Source organism: Orbicella faveolata, unplaced genomic scaffold (assembly GCF_042242905.1).
Source record: "Orbicella faveolata isolate gen_17 unplaced genomic scaffold, um_ofav_v1 contig_46, whole genome shotgun sequence".
Classification (NCBI taxonomy): domain Eukaryota; kingdom Metazoa; phylum Cnidaria; class Anthozoa; order Scleractinia; family Merulinidae; genus Orbicella; species Orbicella faveolata.
The window spans coordinates 593,295-607,403 of NW_028301576.1; the positions used below are offsets into that span (position 1 = coordinate 593,295).

Consider the following 14,109-nt stretch of genomic DNA (forward strand, 5'->3'; position numbering starts at 1 on the left):
GCAACTTTCCAATATGAACAAGACAATAGCAAGTGAACACCAATGCTTCATTCGATTTTGGCTTTGAAAGTGTTACGAAAACCTGTTAAATCCAAATATTTACTTCATATAATTATTATCCATTCAAACTGCAGGTGAAAGATACACCCAGTACTTATTAGAGATTAGTTACCATTTTAACGTAACACCAAAGCCAAAGTAGGCTGGCCAGTGCTAGAATCTTCTTGACAACATACACTGCACTTCGCAGGAAGAAATCAAAAAGAGATGTAACGAAAGGAGAAAGAAAAAAATATATGAAAAGTGCCAACCTTTCGTTGTGCCTGTTGTGTGATCAGTTGGTGGTCCTGTAAAATTACTTGGTGTTGAACCACTACCCCTTGTCCAATCAAACTCGTCTTCCAAAATATTCGGTGAGTTAACCCAAGTGCACAATCCATTCTCAAAATCACAATCACCTGCCAGACAAATGAAGTCAATGTATCACTCTGGTAATTGATAACATCAAAGGTGACTGAAATAATTATCATATAATGTCATGACTAATAAAGAGTTCTTCTTCCCACACATTCCCATGTTTTAGTTTCATACTTCTACCTCAACATTTCCGATGGACTTTCACCTTAATTTATCAAAGACACGTGTGGAAATTAGAAAATAATACAATTAGTTCTCTGGGATGGAGATTTAGTGGGTGGGTTTTAGTAGAGAATTTAAGGTCTTTTTGTCAGACCAAAGGAAAGTGTCAGTAATAAAGAGGCGTCCACATTACAGGGATGTCCATTGCGAGAAGGTAGACTGTGTAATGCTCGTGCACCCTTCAATATGCATGGAGATGCATGGAGGTGCATAGAGATATCTGTGCTTTCATTAAAATGAGCCTAGGTGGTAAAATTGATGCAAGCAGTGAAACAATAACATACTGGTGTAACACAAGTGTGAATGATCAAGCATGATTGACATTGAATCATTGGTCTACCTGGGAGGGGACAGGTACCATCAACGGTTTCTACATCGTCAATTGCAATGTCTCCTGTATAGCTTGTGCCTGTGACTCCTTCAAAGATTACCTATGGACAAAGAACAGTAATAGCTAATTTTAATAAATGAGCAATCTATAAGCACAAAATTTATTTGAGTTATCTGTTTCTATATTTTTCTCTTCAGAAATGCAGAAAGTAAAAATAACCCACTTAACGTACACATCACTTGATTGAATGATTGATTGATTGATTGATTGGTTGATTGATTGATTGATTGATTGATTGATTGATTGATTGATTGATTGATTGATTGATTGATTGATTGATCCATCGATCGATTGATTGATTTAGTGAGTGACTGACTGACTGACTGAATGATTGATTCATTGATTCATTGGTTCATTGATTCATTGACTCATTGATTCATTGATTCATGAATGAATGAATGAATGAATGAATGAAAAACAGAGACCGCCAATATATTACATCCCTGATCAAGACACTTAAACCTTAAAATTCACTGATGCTTCTCGAAAAGCCTTTTGCTGTATTTTTGCTCTCATTTTGCATTTTTGGGGGGAAGTGTCAAGTAACGAACACGTAATGCACATTAAGCTTGCCTGCCTGTAACAGAAAAAGGGGAAGTACCCCAGGAAGTACCCCAGGTAAACTGGAAAACATTTAAAATAATTGCACTTGGTTTATGAAACACTTACACTGAAGTCAGCAGGACTTTTAAGGGTGACCTGGGCAATTCGCCATATGTTGCCTTGGTTGGAAGAGAGACTCCAGATGGGCGAGGAACGAGTTTTGTTTTGCAGGAGAAGGACATTCAATGTACCGATAGTTGCGCCATACATGTGGTACCAGAATTGGAGGCATCTTCCATTGGTGGATTTGAACTGAGGGCTTATAAGCCAGGCTTTGTGCCCCTTTGAGCGAGGAGAGGAGGTTTCAATGTACATGTAGTAACCTGTGTGTAATAACATTTTATTAATGACTAACATTAAAATCTATAAATCATACTAAGTATGCTTCTACTACCATTAACCTGGCTATTAGTCATAAAAACATTACATATGAAAGAGACTTTCCAAATAGAACACTTTTCAAGTTACAGAACATAAACAGCAGTTTGTGAGAACAAGAAATGCTGTGGGAATATATACCTCTTACTAACCGAGAAAACGAGGTTAGTAAGATATTTATTATATCTCTGGGCTCAAAGAGATGGAGAAGATTTCAATCAAGCAGAACAGCCATTGACGACTGACGCACGTCGAATCCTAAACGTGAGGACAATATATTGGTTTCCACAAAAAGTGACTTGAGTCGTCAAAACGTTCATTCAAACTTCAAACTAATAAGACAAGATAATTACAACAGTTAAGTTTACAAAGATTTTCTGTAACGAATAGTGATAAAACGTTTTGCAAGTAACTCCCATTGTCGTCAAGAGTATTTTCAAATGCGCGAATTATGAAGGGCAAAACGTAGAAAGTGCAAACTTTGTTCAATGTCAGCGTCAAATGAATTAATTAATTTTATCAGTGTGAACGAAAACAACATGAGGAAAATTTTCAACGATTAGAATCCAGTTTTTGGTGTTTTGCGGCGTTTCAATGTAAGCTGCCAGATGCATCACTTGGTCAGCAGACTGAGCAAGATTAAAGACAGAAATCGAGCCGATGTTTACTGATGCGAAGAGAGAAGGACGTGGCATCGCTTGGAAGCTGAAGCTTCTTTTTTTCCACTCGTACGTTGTCTTTTTCATTGTGTTTGACGACCTTTCGGCTGCGATGAAGTTATATGGGTTATTGACCAAGTGTGAGGCCAAGATGGCTGGATATTGGCCAAGTTCTTTTCTTGCGTGTTTATGGACCGAGACAGAGTCGAGGTCCATAAACACGCAAAAAAAGAACGAGGCCAATATCCAGCCATCTTGGCCAAACAAGCTTGGTCAATAAAGGATTTATTATCTGGCTTTCGTGGAAATTTTTCTTGCGGGACACGGCGGGTAGTCCCGCTCGGGTAGCCAATCACAGCGCAGGATTTGATTCATCTTACCAGCTCACGGAGCTAGCCATATAATAAATCTAGTTCTTGACTCGAGTTATCCTCTTCGTGCTCGTCTATCTGTAAAAACTCTAAGAAACCAACTCGAAAGTTTTGGTTATCTGTTTCTGTGTTTTGTTCTTTTTCTTCGTTGGCGTACTTTTAGTTAAAATATGTTTCAAAGTTTTCTTCAAGAGACATTTTGCATGGCGACTAAAACAAACTTTTGAATTTAGCGGGCCGTACAGTAGAGTACGGCCCGCTAAATTGACCAATCACTGCGTGCCTACTAACTGAGAGATATAATAAGAGATATCATTAAGTGATTTTCACAGCTTTCAGGAGCGTTTCTATAATCCAAAAAGAAAATATGTCCTTTTTTTCAGAAAAAAAAATGTAATAAAAAGACTATTAACATTTGAACTATCTTCACTCTATAGTGGTCAATACATCAAAAGTTTGTATTTAAATCATGCAGCCAATGTTTCTGAAAACTATCGTAAATCAAACTTAACATACACTGCGAACTCTTTTCCTCATATCAAGCATTGTTAAAGAGTTAACAAAGGTGAAAATGTACATCAACATACACTGAAGGCTGCAAGTCATATTAAACTTGGCGCCAGGAAAGCCAAGTTCGAGTCTTCACCAACAAGTAGTAGTTGTCGTTAAAGAGGGTTGCAACCACAACTTATTGACACAACGTGGTATCTTTGGCAACCATGCTTACAATCAAACCCAACCTTTACATGGATTCTAGCCTTCGTTTTGAGTTGCTATCTTTTGAGAGTAATATTAAGTTTCTTGGTAGACACAAGTTAGAAAGAGTCTGGAGTACTTTACAAGGTTGTAAGCTGAATTAACTAATGTGAGAGGAGTGAAGCAAGCACCCACCATTTGATGATCCTGTTGTGTGGTCAAATGATGGACCAGTTCCTATACTTGCTGTGTAACCATTAGCTCGTGTCCAGTCAAAGTTATCACCATGGACATTCTTCCAGCCACAAAGATTAGGGTCCTCAAATGAACACTGAAGTTGTGGTGGACATTGTCCATCCTGCATGGATATGTCATCAAGAGCAATGTCGCCAGCCCAACTGAGGCCACGACGGCCTTCAAAGACCACCTGTTGAGAAAGGTACAGCATTTCTAGTTTCTGCTTTGATTTTGACTGATCTCAAACTCCACCTAACGTAAGTAATGAAATTGCTGTGATAAAGTAGCAAATAAAACCTAGAGTTTAATCCTGGATTTGTCTTAATTGGCTTTTGAACAACCTGGCCAAGGTCTGAAATCATGGCGTCTGGATGCCATTTAAGTGACAAGCTAACCATAACGTTGTCATGCTTGCCCCATAAGCAACAAGACTAAACCTAAAAACACAAACCGTCACTGAAATGTTACAAAACTACATCAAAATTCCCACAAATCCTGGGTTAACTTAATTGTGTTTTCAATGACTGTACCCAGGTCATAATTCTCTTATCTGCATCCTTTGGTGAAAGAATTAACTCAGAATGACACAACCACCCTGTACCTGCCTTAAGTTCTGACATGTAGGCTACTTGGCCAGAAAGTGAATTAGCTACTTTGTATCAAATCAAGCAATGATTTCTCAAACAACCCATGTCACTGAGGTTACCGTAACACAAAAAGACAATTGTTCTTTTACCTTGAATTTCGAGGAGACAGTAAGAGAGACAGTTGCATGCTTCCACTTGTTTCCATGGGTTCCGCTTCTTGACCAGACCGGCGATCCAAGCTGTTGGTTTATCTTAGTGTACACATTCAGGGTGTCAACATGCGGGCCATACATGTGATACCAAAACTGCAAGCACTTCTGTTGAGTAGCAGGGACTGATGCGCTTTCAATACGTGCTGTATCGTTAGCCTTTCGAGGAAATGAAGTCTCAATGTAGACGTAGAATCCAGCAGAGCCACCGGTGGTGTGGTCAGTAGCAGGCCCGGTATTTCGAGAAGGTGTCTTTCCTTGGGCTCGAGTCCAGTTGAATTTATCATCTAGTGCCTGGGTCCAGGAGCACCAATCACTTTCAAATGTGCAGTCATAGATGGAAGGAGCTAACCAATTGAGAAAATAATATCGCATCAGTATGCATGTATGAGACTTTCATCTCTCGTTTTTATCAAGGAAAGTACATGTAGTTTTCTTTTCCCTTCAGGATTGTTTCAAGGTTAAATGGTTTAAAAAAAAGCCATTGTTCCGGTCCATAAGAGTAAACTGATGTTTTACACATGTTTTAAGAAATGCCATGACGATCGCATTAATGTCAAATCTCGTGGTATCAAGATGCGCAAGAAAACCACATTGAATGAGATTCATAGCTGCAAGTATGTGGAGAGAATGGGGCTTTTCACACAAACACTGTCTCCCCTCATAAACCTTCTCTATCATAAACCCTGACCAGTACGTTGCAATCTTACTTAAAGAAAATAGCCTCGGAAAACAGAGTGAGAGACCTTTTCTGCAGGCTGGAGTTGTTATGCTTGATGTAACTGTGGCATTGTGAACAAAACATGCAAAGGGAAGGTTATACATAGTACATAGTACCATTAAAAATTGTTTACCTGCTGTTGGTACTGTGGTGGGTGAGGTAGTAGACACTGCTGGAGTGGTCCAAGGATTATTTGGCTGAGCACTTGATGGCAGGACATTACAGCTACCTACTGTGAACTGCACATCATCAATGGCAATATCACCAGTGTAACCTTGACTCTTGATACCTTCAAAGATAACCTACACACCAAGAGGAGAAAACAAGAATTTTTTTATTACTTTGTTGTGTTTGATTTATAGTATTAGTTTGTTCCTCATGATTGTTTTCTTCATTATCTCTGAAAAGCCTCTCAAGAGATCAGCAAATTTTTCGACTTCAACTCTACCCCACACAGACATGTAGCTCTTGCAGAATCAAACACGCTACTGACCTGATAAACACCCTTGCTGCTAACAGGAGCTTGCCCGAAGCGCCACTGGTTCTTTTGATCTCCAGATAAACTCCAGATCTTTCCAGACGTACCATTACTGCTCATCCAAATATTCAATGTTCCAATGGCGCTTCCATACATATGATACCAGAACTTTAAACAACGCCCTGATGATCCTGTTGGCTGGAACTCTTCTGACTCCAGCCGTGCTTTATCATTTGGTTTAACTGGACTTGATGTTTCAATGAACATGTAATATCCTGTCAGAGGTGAAATCAAGAGGTATGGTTAAAACACCTGAGCCAGAGATTACCCTTGTTTCCATAAATAAATAAATTAATTAATTAATTAATTAATTAATAAAGTGCTTAGCACTGCTGTGCTAATTGTGGACACTGCAGCAAGCAAACAAATATTGTAAATTAAACAGAAACTTGTTAAAAATCCCAACTAGCGGGAGGCTGACCAGTTGGCTATTTACAAAACGTGGAGGAGTTGTATAGGCAGCGTGGCTGAGTGGTCAGCATGTTGGACTCGCAATCCACCAAAGATGAGCATAAAAATAATACTAATTTCAATTTATATAATTCTAAGATTAACACCAAAAGACATACCACCTACCCAACCATTGTCAGTTTGCTTCTTGCAGTAAGGTACTGCAGTAACCAATGCGAATAAATTGATCAATTTTGTTCAATGACTTTTTAAATGAGTCACTTACCTCCAGAAGAATTGGTTGTGTGATCGGTAGAGGGACCAGTTTTGAGACTTGTCGTTGAACCACTCGCACGCAGCCAATCAAAGTCATCTCCTTGGAGAACATTGACCCAAGTGCACATGCCAGTCTCAAAGTTGCAATCACCTGGAGGCGGGCAAGTGTTATCTAATAACACAACGTCATCAATGGCTATGTCGCCTTGGTAACTGGTTCCTCTTATTCCTTCAAATACTAACTGATAATCCGAAGTTTGAGTTAAAGACACCTATCAACAGAATCGAAGACTGTGATTACTGACAGATGAACATTTAACCAACTTTAACACTTTTTGCTCCCCAAAAGTAATTCTACCCCAATACAACTAGCAAGATGACCCAAAGTGAAAGCACTCTGCATGTAACGGAAGGCTACTTTAAGTGCAGGGCATGTTAGGGTTTAAGTAAGTGTACAGTTGGCCTGACAAGTTTAAAAAATATCCATTAGTGAGCATTCAGTACAGTTCAAATATATGCAAACAAATGCACTTCCTCTACCTGAGCCACTCTCCAACGGTTTCCATGGTCTCCACTTCTAGACCACTGTAAAAAGTAGGTGGGTCTGCCTTGAACCAAGCGTTTCACGCGAACATTTAGAGTTCCAATGTGTCTTCCATACATGTGGTACCAAAACTGCAGGCATTTCCCAGGAGTTGCAGGATACTTGGGACTCAATAGTTGTGCCTTGTCACCTGGTTTTCTTGGAAGCGAGGTCTCAATAAACATGTAGTATCCCTTCGCTGTTCCAAAGGTGTGGTCAAATGTTGGGCCAGTTCCTGTGCTTGATGTAGACCCACTCTGCCGTGTCCAGTCAAAGTCATCGACACTATGGAGAAACAAACCATAATTTCATGGTTCAGGTCAGGCTCGGTTTTCGTCACTCACTCAAGCCCAGTCTATGTTCCTTCCCGACAGTTCAAAGGATGAGGGCAGGCTCCTTTCTAAAACTGCAACTAGTAATCCAGCCTAAGCTCAGGCAGGATTTTGATTCATCTTGGAAGATTGTTTTTTCAAACACTAATAATTCATTTAACTCAAACAAAAGAAACATAACCATGGCAGTGGTTGAATAGCTAGCACAGATTTAAGCAATTTTTTTTTATCCTCTTACTCCTTAGTCACATAACATAGGTCAAACACTTGTTAAAAATAGAGTTTCATGACAATTCCACAACCTCCAATTTCCTAAATATACTCCAATGCGCATTATATACAAGTCTAAAGGTGTGATGAAGCATGGTGTCTAGTGTTTGAAGTACTGCTTGCCACATGCAATGTGTAATTAAGTACCTCTTTTCATTGGTCCATCCACACATGTTAATATCTTCAAATGCGCACTCTTTAAGCGGAGGGCAGAAGCCATCTTTGATAACGATATCATCCAATGCAATGTCTCCATGGTAACCCTTGCCACGAACTCCCTCAAAAACAACCTTGACACAGAGATCAATCACAGTTTTGATTTAATAAGAAAGATTTTTCCTCTTCAACCCCTTAGTATTGGATTCTCATTTAAGTCCTGTTGTGAAGCCTACATGCAATGTTTCTTCCCGCTGACAGATGCTGATAACCAAACTATATTCCTTTCTGAGGTTTGGCCAATCACAGCTTTGCTCATATGATCTTGAGTCAGTTCAAAATTCAAAGTCTTGTCATGATCTCAGCATTACTAATGTCAGTCAGATCTCCATGTTGCTGCCTATTAAATGTGATGCTCACCAGATATTGGGAGAGAAGTTTTCCCAAAATAAAAATACAGTTGTTTGGCATTGTTGTATATAAACTAAATATGAGGCTGAGGGCTCTTAAAAGTGTCAGATATTAGCTGGTTTGCTAAACGTTTCGGGCTTAGCCCTTTTTCAGTAGATGAAATTGTTGTACATAAAGGATTACTTTCATGGTTCTGACAGGCAGCCATTACTGAAAAAGTTACTGTACATACATGTAAAGAGCCGACTCCCTTGTAGGGCATTTAGCTCACCTGATAGGATAGCACCATCCTCAAAAACACTTGGCCGTACTTCCACTTATCTGCTTGATTTCCTTTTCTCTGCCAAACAACTGATCCGAGTGAACCTCCAGACTTTGTGTAGACACTCAGTGTATCAATATCAAAACCAAACATGTGATACCAAAATGAAACGCATGTACCAGGTCTTGTGTTGGGTGGAATTAGAGCACTAATAAGTCGAGCTGTATCATTCTGCTGCCGAGGGTATGAAGCTTCGATATAGGCATAGGTGCCACTTACTATATAAGAACAGAAAAACAATTATTAATTAATAACACAACCACTTTTAATGCACTTCAGGAAAGGGAAATGGTAACACCAGCAACAAATCTTGATCAATTTTCCTTTTCACAGTACATTGCATGGACTCATTTCATTTCATTTCCACAGTTCGCTTTTTACACAGTGCACAGTTAATCTACAAATCTAAACCAATCTAGGCTAAAAATATGTGGTTGTAAAAAATAATGGGGCAAATGCAGGATGCATTCTATCGTCTTAGTGGAATGCTAGGCCATTTAGAGGAACCCCCACTCCCCTACCCCATGCAAATTTTGCCACTGCACCTGAACAGCATGCTGGTACCCTGCATAATGGAGAGAAGCACTGTGAGGGTTACATGTCTCATTCAAGCAAACAACACAGTGATCCCAGGCATGGCTCTAACCCAGTCCACTTGACCCAGTGTTCAGTGCACAGATGTACCAAGTAAGCCATGGAATAAGCACAAGGATGATTATGAGGAGAGATTTGGAATGTACCTGTTTTTAAAGTGTGATCAGTAGTTGGTCCAGTGGCTGTTGACGAAGTTCTCCCATGATGTCTCGTCCAGTTGAATGTGTCACTTGAATCTTGAGTCCATGAACAGAAGTCAATTTCAAAATCGCAATCAAATTTCCCTTTGGGTGGTGCTGTGGGGGTTGCCGTGCTAATTGGTGTGGTTGGGGGAAGAGTGGGTACTGCATTGTGTGGAAGAACTACACAGGCACCAACTGTTAATGCGATGTCATCTATGGCTATATCACCCTGGTAACTCGTTCCTCTGATGCCTTCAAATACAATCTGACACACACAAAAAAAAGACATAATCTGTAAGTCAGTACAGAATAGCAGCTTGTGTGTCACTTTCTTATGTGTGAGATTGGGTTTTACTTTTGATTTGCACAACCATCCTAAATTTTCTCTGCAATCTTTGTAGATATTTGCAAACATTTTGAATTCTTCTTCATCAATCTGAAAAGGAAAACGCGGCACTGCACATGAAGAACAACCAAACGCACTTCTACCACAACCATAGTGCAAGCCACAAAAGATTTCCAACACAATTGCTTAACAGTTACATCCAGTCAAACAATTTACACATAAACACTGTCTGGCTGAAACTCTTAAGCCATCTGAATCTTAGAAACATTGATTTATGTGGTTTATCTTAATCACCCCTTGGCATGTATACTTCAGTAGGCTATCAAATCTCAACTTGCTCTGCAAAAAACAACTTGTTTCAGGAGGACTGTCACAACAGAGAGAACTGATTTCTTATAACATGTTTTACTTGATTATATTGGTGGTGCATGCACCAGTGTGGTTGTTAGGACGCACCACAGTACAAGTGCTATATTGGAGAATATTGGCTTATTTCTTATGGTTCAACCAGGGCCAATGTCCTATGATACATTGTACATGTAGATTAATCAGAGCCAAGATTCTCCTAATGATCCAGACTGAGGTTGGCTCAGAAGATATCTATTACACAGCTTAATTCAAGCTGTAATTCAGTACCCATACAAAAATTATTGAACTGGCAATTATAAGCAGGTGATGTTAGTTATTTGCCCTCTCAGACATCTTAGTCATGTCATACCAGTAATTATTTGACCTATCACAGTCTTACCTGATAGTCACTTTTGGTACTTGTGACTGGAGCTTGCCCAAAATTCCATTTATTTTGTTGGTTCCCAGATAGTGTCCACACAATATCCTCAGAACGATTACCTGCACCAGTCTTGATTAAAACATTAAGAGTACCTATCGATGCTCCATACATGTGGTACCAAAACTTGATACAAGATCCACGTAAACTTGTCGCTGTAAAGCGTTCGCTATACAGTCTGGCTTTATCACCTGGTCTTCTCGGAGCAGATGTCTCTATAAACATGTATTTACCAATACCAAGTCCTGCAAAGGAGAATTTCAGTACAATTAAGCAACATCTCACAGCTTAAATATTGATTTTGTGCTAAATCATTACGTCTCAAATCACGGACGTGTCTTTTCATTAAACCTTTGTATGCCCGCCTGTCTCATGGCTAATCTTTAAAATAAATAAATAAAATAAACTTGTTCTGGTATACATGTGCATACATGTGTCTTGCCCTCCAATAGCGGCTTTGTTTTCCAAAATGGAAGTGATATAAACTGTTCTAGACATGGCCTAATGCTCCACTCACGAAGGAGCGAAGAGGATGAGTGAGTGAGTGAGACATGGCCTAAACATTACATTGATCATGCATCATTGTTACATTATATCTATGGACAAATTAATGGTCAAGGCATCTATTCAGTATAATGAATTGAAAGATCATCCTGTAAGAAAGCATGAAAAACAAACCAAGTTCTTTAATCTGAGCAGGGCAAGAAGGTACTGTCTTGCCCCCTATAGACCATAATTATACTAAATTCTTTATTGACCAGGCTTGTTCAGTCAAGATGGCTAGATACTGGTCTTGACTTTTTTTGCATGCTTACAGACCTCCAATACCTTTTTAACCAGCCATCTTGAGCTAACACTTGGTCAATAACCCTTGTGAATCAAACTTTACATTTAAAAGAAATCCAAGCAAACATTACTAATAGTTCTTTATAGCACTCCCGCCAAGTGCAGCCCCAAAACTACATGTATAGGAACAGAACCACATGCATGCATAGAAATAGAAAACCATTCAACTCCTTTTTCATGGTCAACATTGCAAGTGACATGGATCGCAGGCATGGGCGCCCTAAGATGAAAAGCAATGACGTCACACAACATGGTGGCCATACTCCAGCGAATTGATTGATCAAGTCTTACAGCCTTGGATTACTGTGTACATCTTTGATACTGGGCATCCATGTAAGCTATCCGCTGACCAGTATCTCTGGCTCAGGTTTTTTTTAAGTTTAATACTGACCAAAAACTGGTTTTTGATTGGATCGCAGGCTTGAGTTAGGTTAATTTACTGTAATAGGAGCTCTGCTTTTAGGCTTGGCTAAATCTATTATAATGTATTATCTTAGGAACTGAGAACACGGACAATGTAGTTAGTAAGAGTATGTCACAAACCTGTGGTGTGATCAACAGAAGGCCCTGTATAGGCTGACTGCGTTCCACCACTACCAACTAACCAATCAAACGTGTCCTCTCTATCCGCATTGGTCCATGTACACCAGTCATCTTTCTCAAAGTCGCAATAGCCTGGCTGATTACAAGGCCCATCCATCAGCTTAAAGTCATCAATGGCTATGTCCCCGGTATAGCTTGCTCCACGCACACCCTCAAATAACACCTGTCAAACAAATAAAATATTTTGTTTAATTTCAAATGTTAGAGCTAAAATGGATTATAAATATTGCACATGTAGTTCAACTTTTCCTCTTCAACATGTTTGAAACAAATATTTCCAACTTATGCATTATAGGAGCAAGTCTTCCCACAATGCATTTAAAAGCACTTGAAAACATAGTATGACATTTTCTTTTCAAAGAATGCACACCCATGGTACACTGGAAAGGACTACTAACATGTTTGGGAGAAGAGTGTCTGTCAGTGGATAAAACTAAGGCATAAGTTCCTTTAGAAACTGTTGGGTTGTGTCAGTGTGCAAGTGAAATACTTTGCTATGTATGTAATATTAACCTGAAATTGATTAAGACAAAGTTAAATTGCTGTTAGTAGTGAATTAATAAAGTTGACATTTTGAGCATTAGCCAGAGCAAAGAGAACCCCTCACCTGTCAGTTGTCACCTGTCACCCCCACCTATCACTCCTCACTCCTCATTTCACATCCCTCACCCCTGTTTTAGACTTGCCCCTCTGATCTGAGCACCGCTATTGATTTCAGATCAAGAGCTCCTGGACCTGCTGGGATCACTGAGTTGCATTGTTGGGAAGTCATCCCCAGACCTCTTTGGGTCACTGTTTCCTCCCTCTTGCATTTTTATATGGGTTTAACCATGTTGTGTCAAACAGTGTCTCCTGTCAGGGTTAAATGTGGCTAAATATGATTTAGGCAAAGTTAGACTCGAACCAATGCAGTCAGCGGTTCCCCCTTTTACAGTACGTGACTTGCGGGGCGGCCCTTTGGAGATTTGCAGGGCTGTTGTCTCACATTGCATTGCACGTATTGTGATCCCAGATCATTTGCTTTGTACTTTGACGAATCTTTGCGGATTCTTGCCCCTTCCCATCCCTCCCTCTTGGTTGCTGGTCTCTAGGTAGGTATTGGTCAGGTAAGTTGTTTCCACTGATTCAATCAGTGTGATGGTGCCAGTTAGCGGCCGCTTTTGGGGGTTGGTTCCCGCTTCCAGGGTTGCCATGGATACCTCCCCTTCCGCGTACGGCTTCCGCTCCCCGCTAACCTTTCAGGCACCAGTTCCCAAGCTCACCTATTTGTGATGAGTTTAATGTATCACAATAACATGGATACACTAAAGTGAAGAATGCTTCCAAGACCCTTTTCCAAAACCAACAAAATCTTAACATGTACAGTGAGTAAAAGTGAAGAATGATCATCGCAGTAAATTTAAGCAATTGGAAAGAAGAAGCCTGAAAAAATCAGGGTCCCAACGGGATTTGAACCCATGACCTCCGTGATACCGGTGCTATGCTCCACCAACTGAGCTATGAAGCCCCACAGTGGGAGCGAGGTCAATTAACTGAGTTCATATCTTCCTGTGAGGAGTGCAGAAATGATGTGAAGTGTATATGAAATAATTCATATTTGAACAGCGGTTGTAGATGAAAGTGAAGAAGATCATCGCAGTAAATTTTCCAATTTAAGCAATTGGAAAGAAGAAGCCTGAAAAAAATCAGGGCTTCAACGGGATTTGAACCTGTGCCTCCGCATTACCGGTGCAATGCTCTTCCAACTGAGCTATGAAGCCACACATTGGGAGCGAGGTCAATTAATTGAGTTCATATCTTCCCGTGAGGAGTGAAATGATGTGAAGTATACATGAAATAATTCATATTTGAACTGCAGTTGTAGATGAAAGTGAAGAATGATCATCACAGTGAATTTTCCAATTTAAGCAATTTACTGCAATGATCATTCTTCACTTTCATCTACAACCACAGTTCAAATATCAATTATTTCATATATGCTT

At 39.8% G+C, this 14,109-nt stretch overlaps 1 protein-coding gene across 1 annotated transcript in view; it reads right to left on the minus strand.

Moving 5' to 3' along the window:
- LOC110051685 (MAM and LDL-receptor class A domain-containing protein 2-like) overlaps positions 1-14,109 on the minus strand; it is a 105,927-nt gene that overhangs the window by 67,907 nt on the left and 23,911 nt on the right. The window contains exons 22-35 of the mRNA XM_020757743.2: positions 12,068-12,290; positions 10,640-10,923; positions 9,510-9,810; positions 8,719-8,987; positions 8,028-8,170; positions 7,236-7,563; positions 6,706-6,967; positions 5,985-6,244; positions 5,625-5,793; positions 4,711-5,117; positions 3,933-4,164; positions 1,700-1,956; positions 980-1,070; positions 312-458 (exon numbers count right to left, since the gene is read on the minus strand). Coding sequence (XP_020613402.2) covers positions 312-458; positions 980-1,070; positions 1,700-1,956; positions 3,933-4,164; positions 4,711-5,117; positions 5,625-5,793; positions 5,985-6,244; positions 6,706-6,967; positions 7,236-7,563; positions 8,028-8,170; positions 8,719-8,987; positions 9,510-9,810; positions 10,640-10,923; positions 12,068-12,290 — 3,373 coding nt within the window. The remainder of the gene's footprint in view (positions 1-311; positions 459-979; positions 1,071-1,699; positions 1,957-3,932; positions 4,165-4,710; positions 5,118-5,624; positions 5,794-5,984; positions 6,245-6,705; positions 6,968-7,235; positions 7,564-8,027; positions 8,171-8,718; positions 8,988-9,509; positions 9,811-10,639; positions 10,924-12,067; positions 12,291-14,109) is intronic.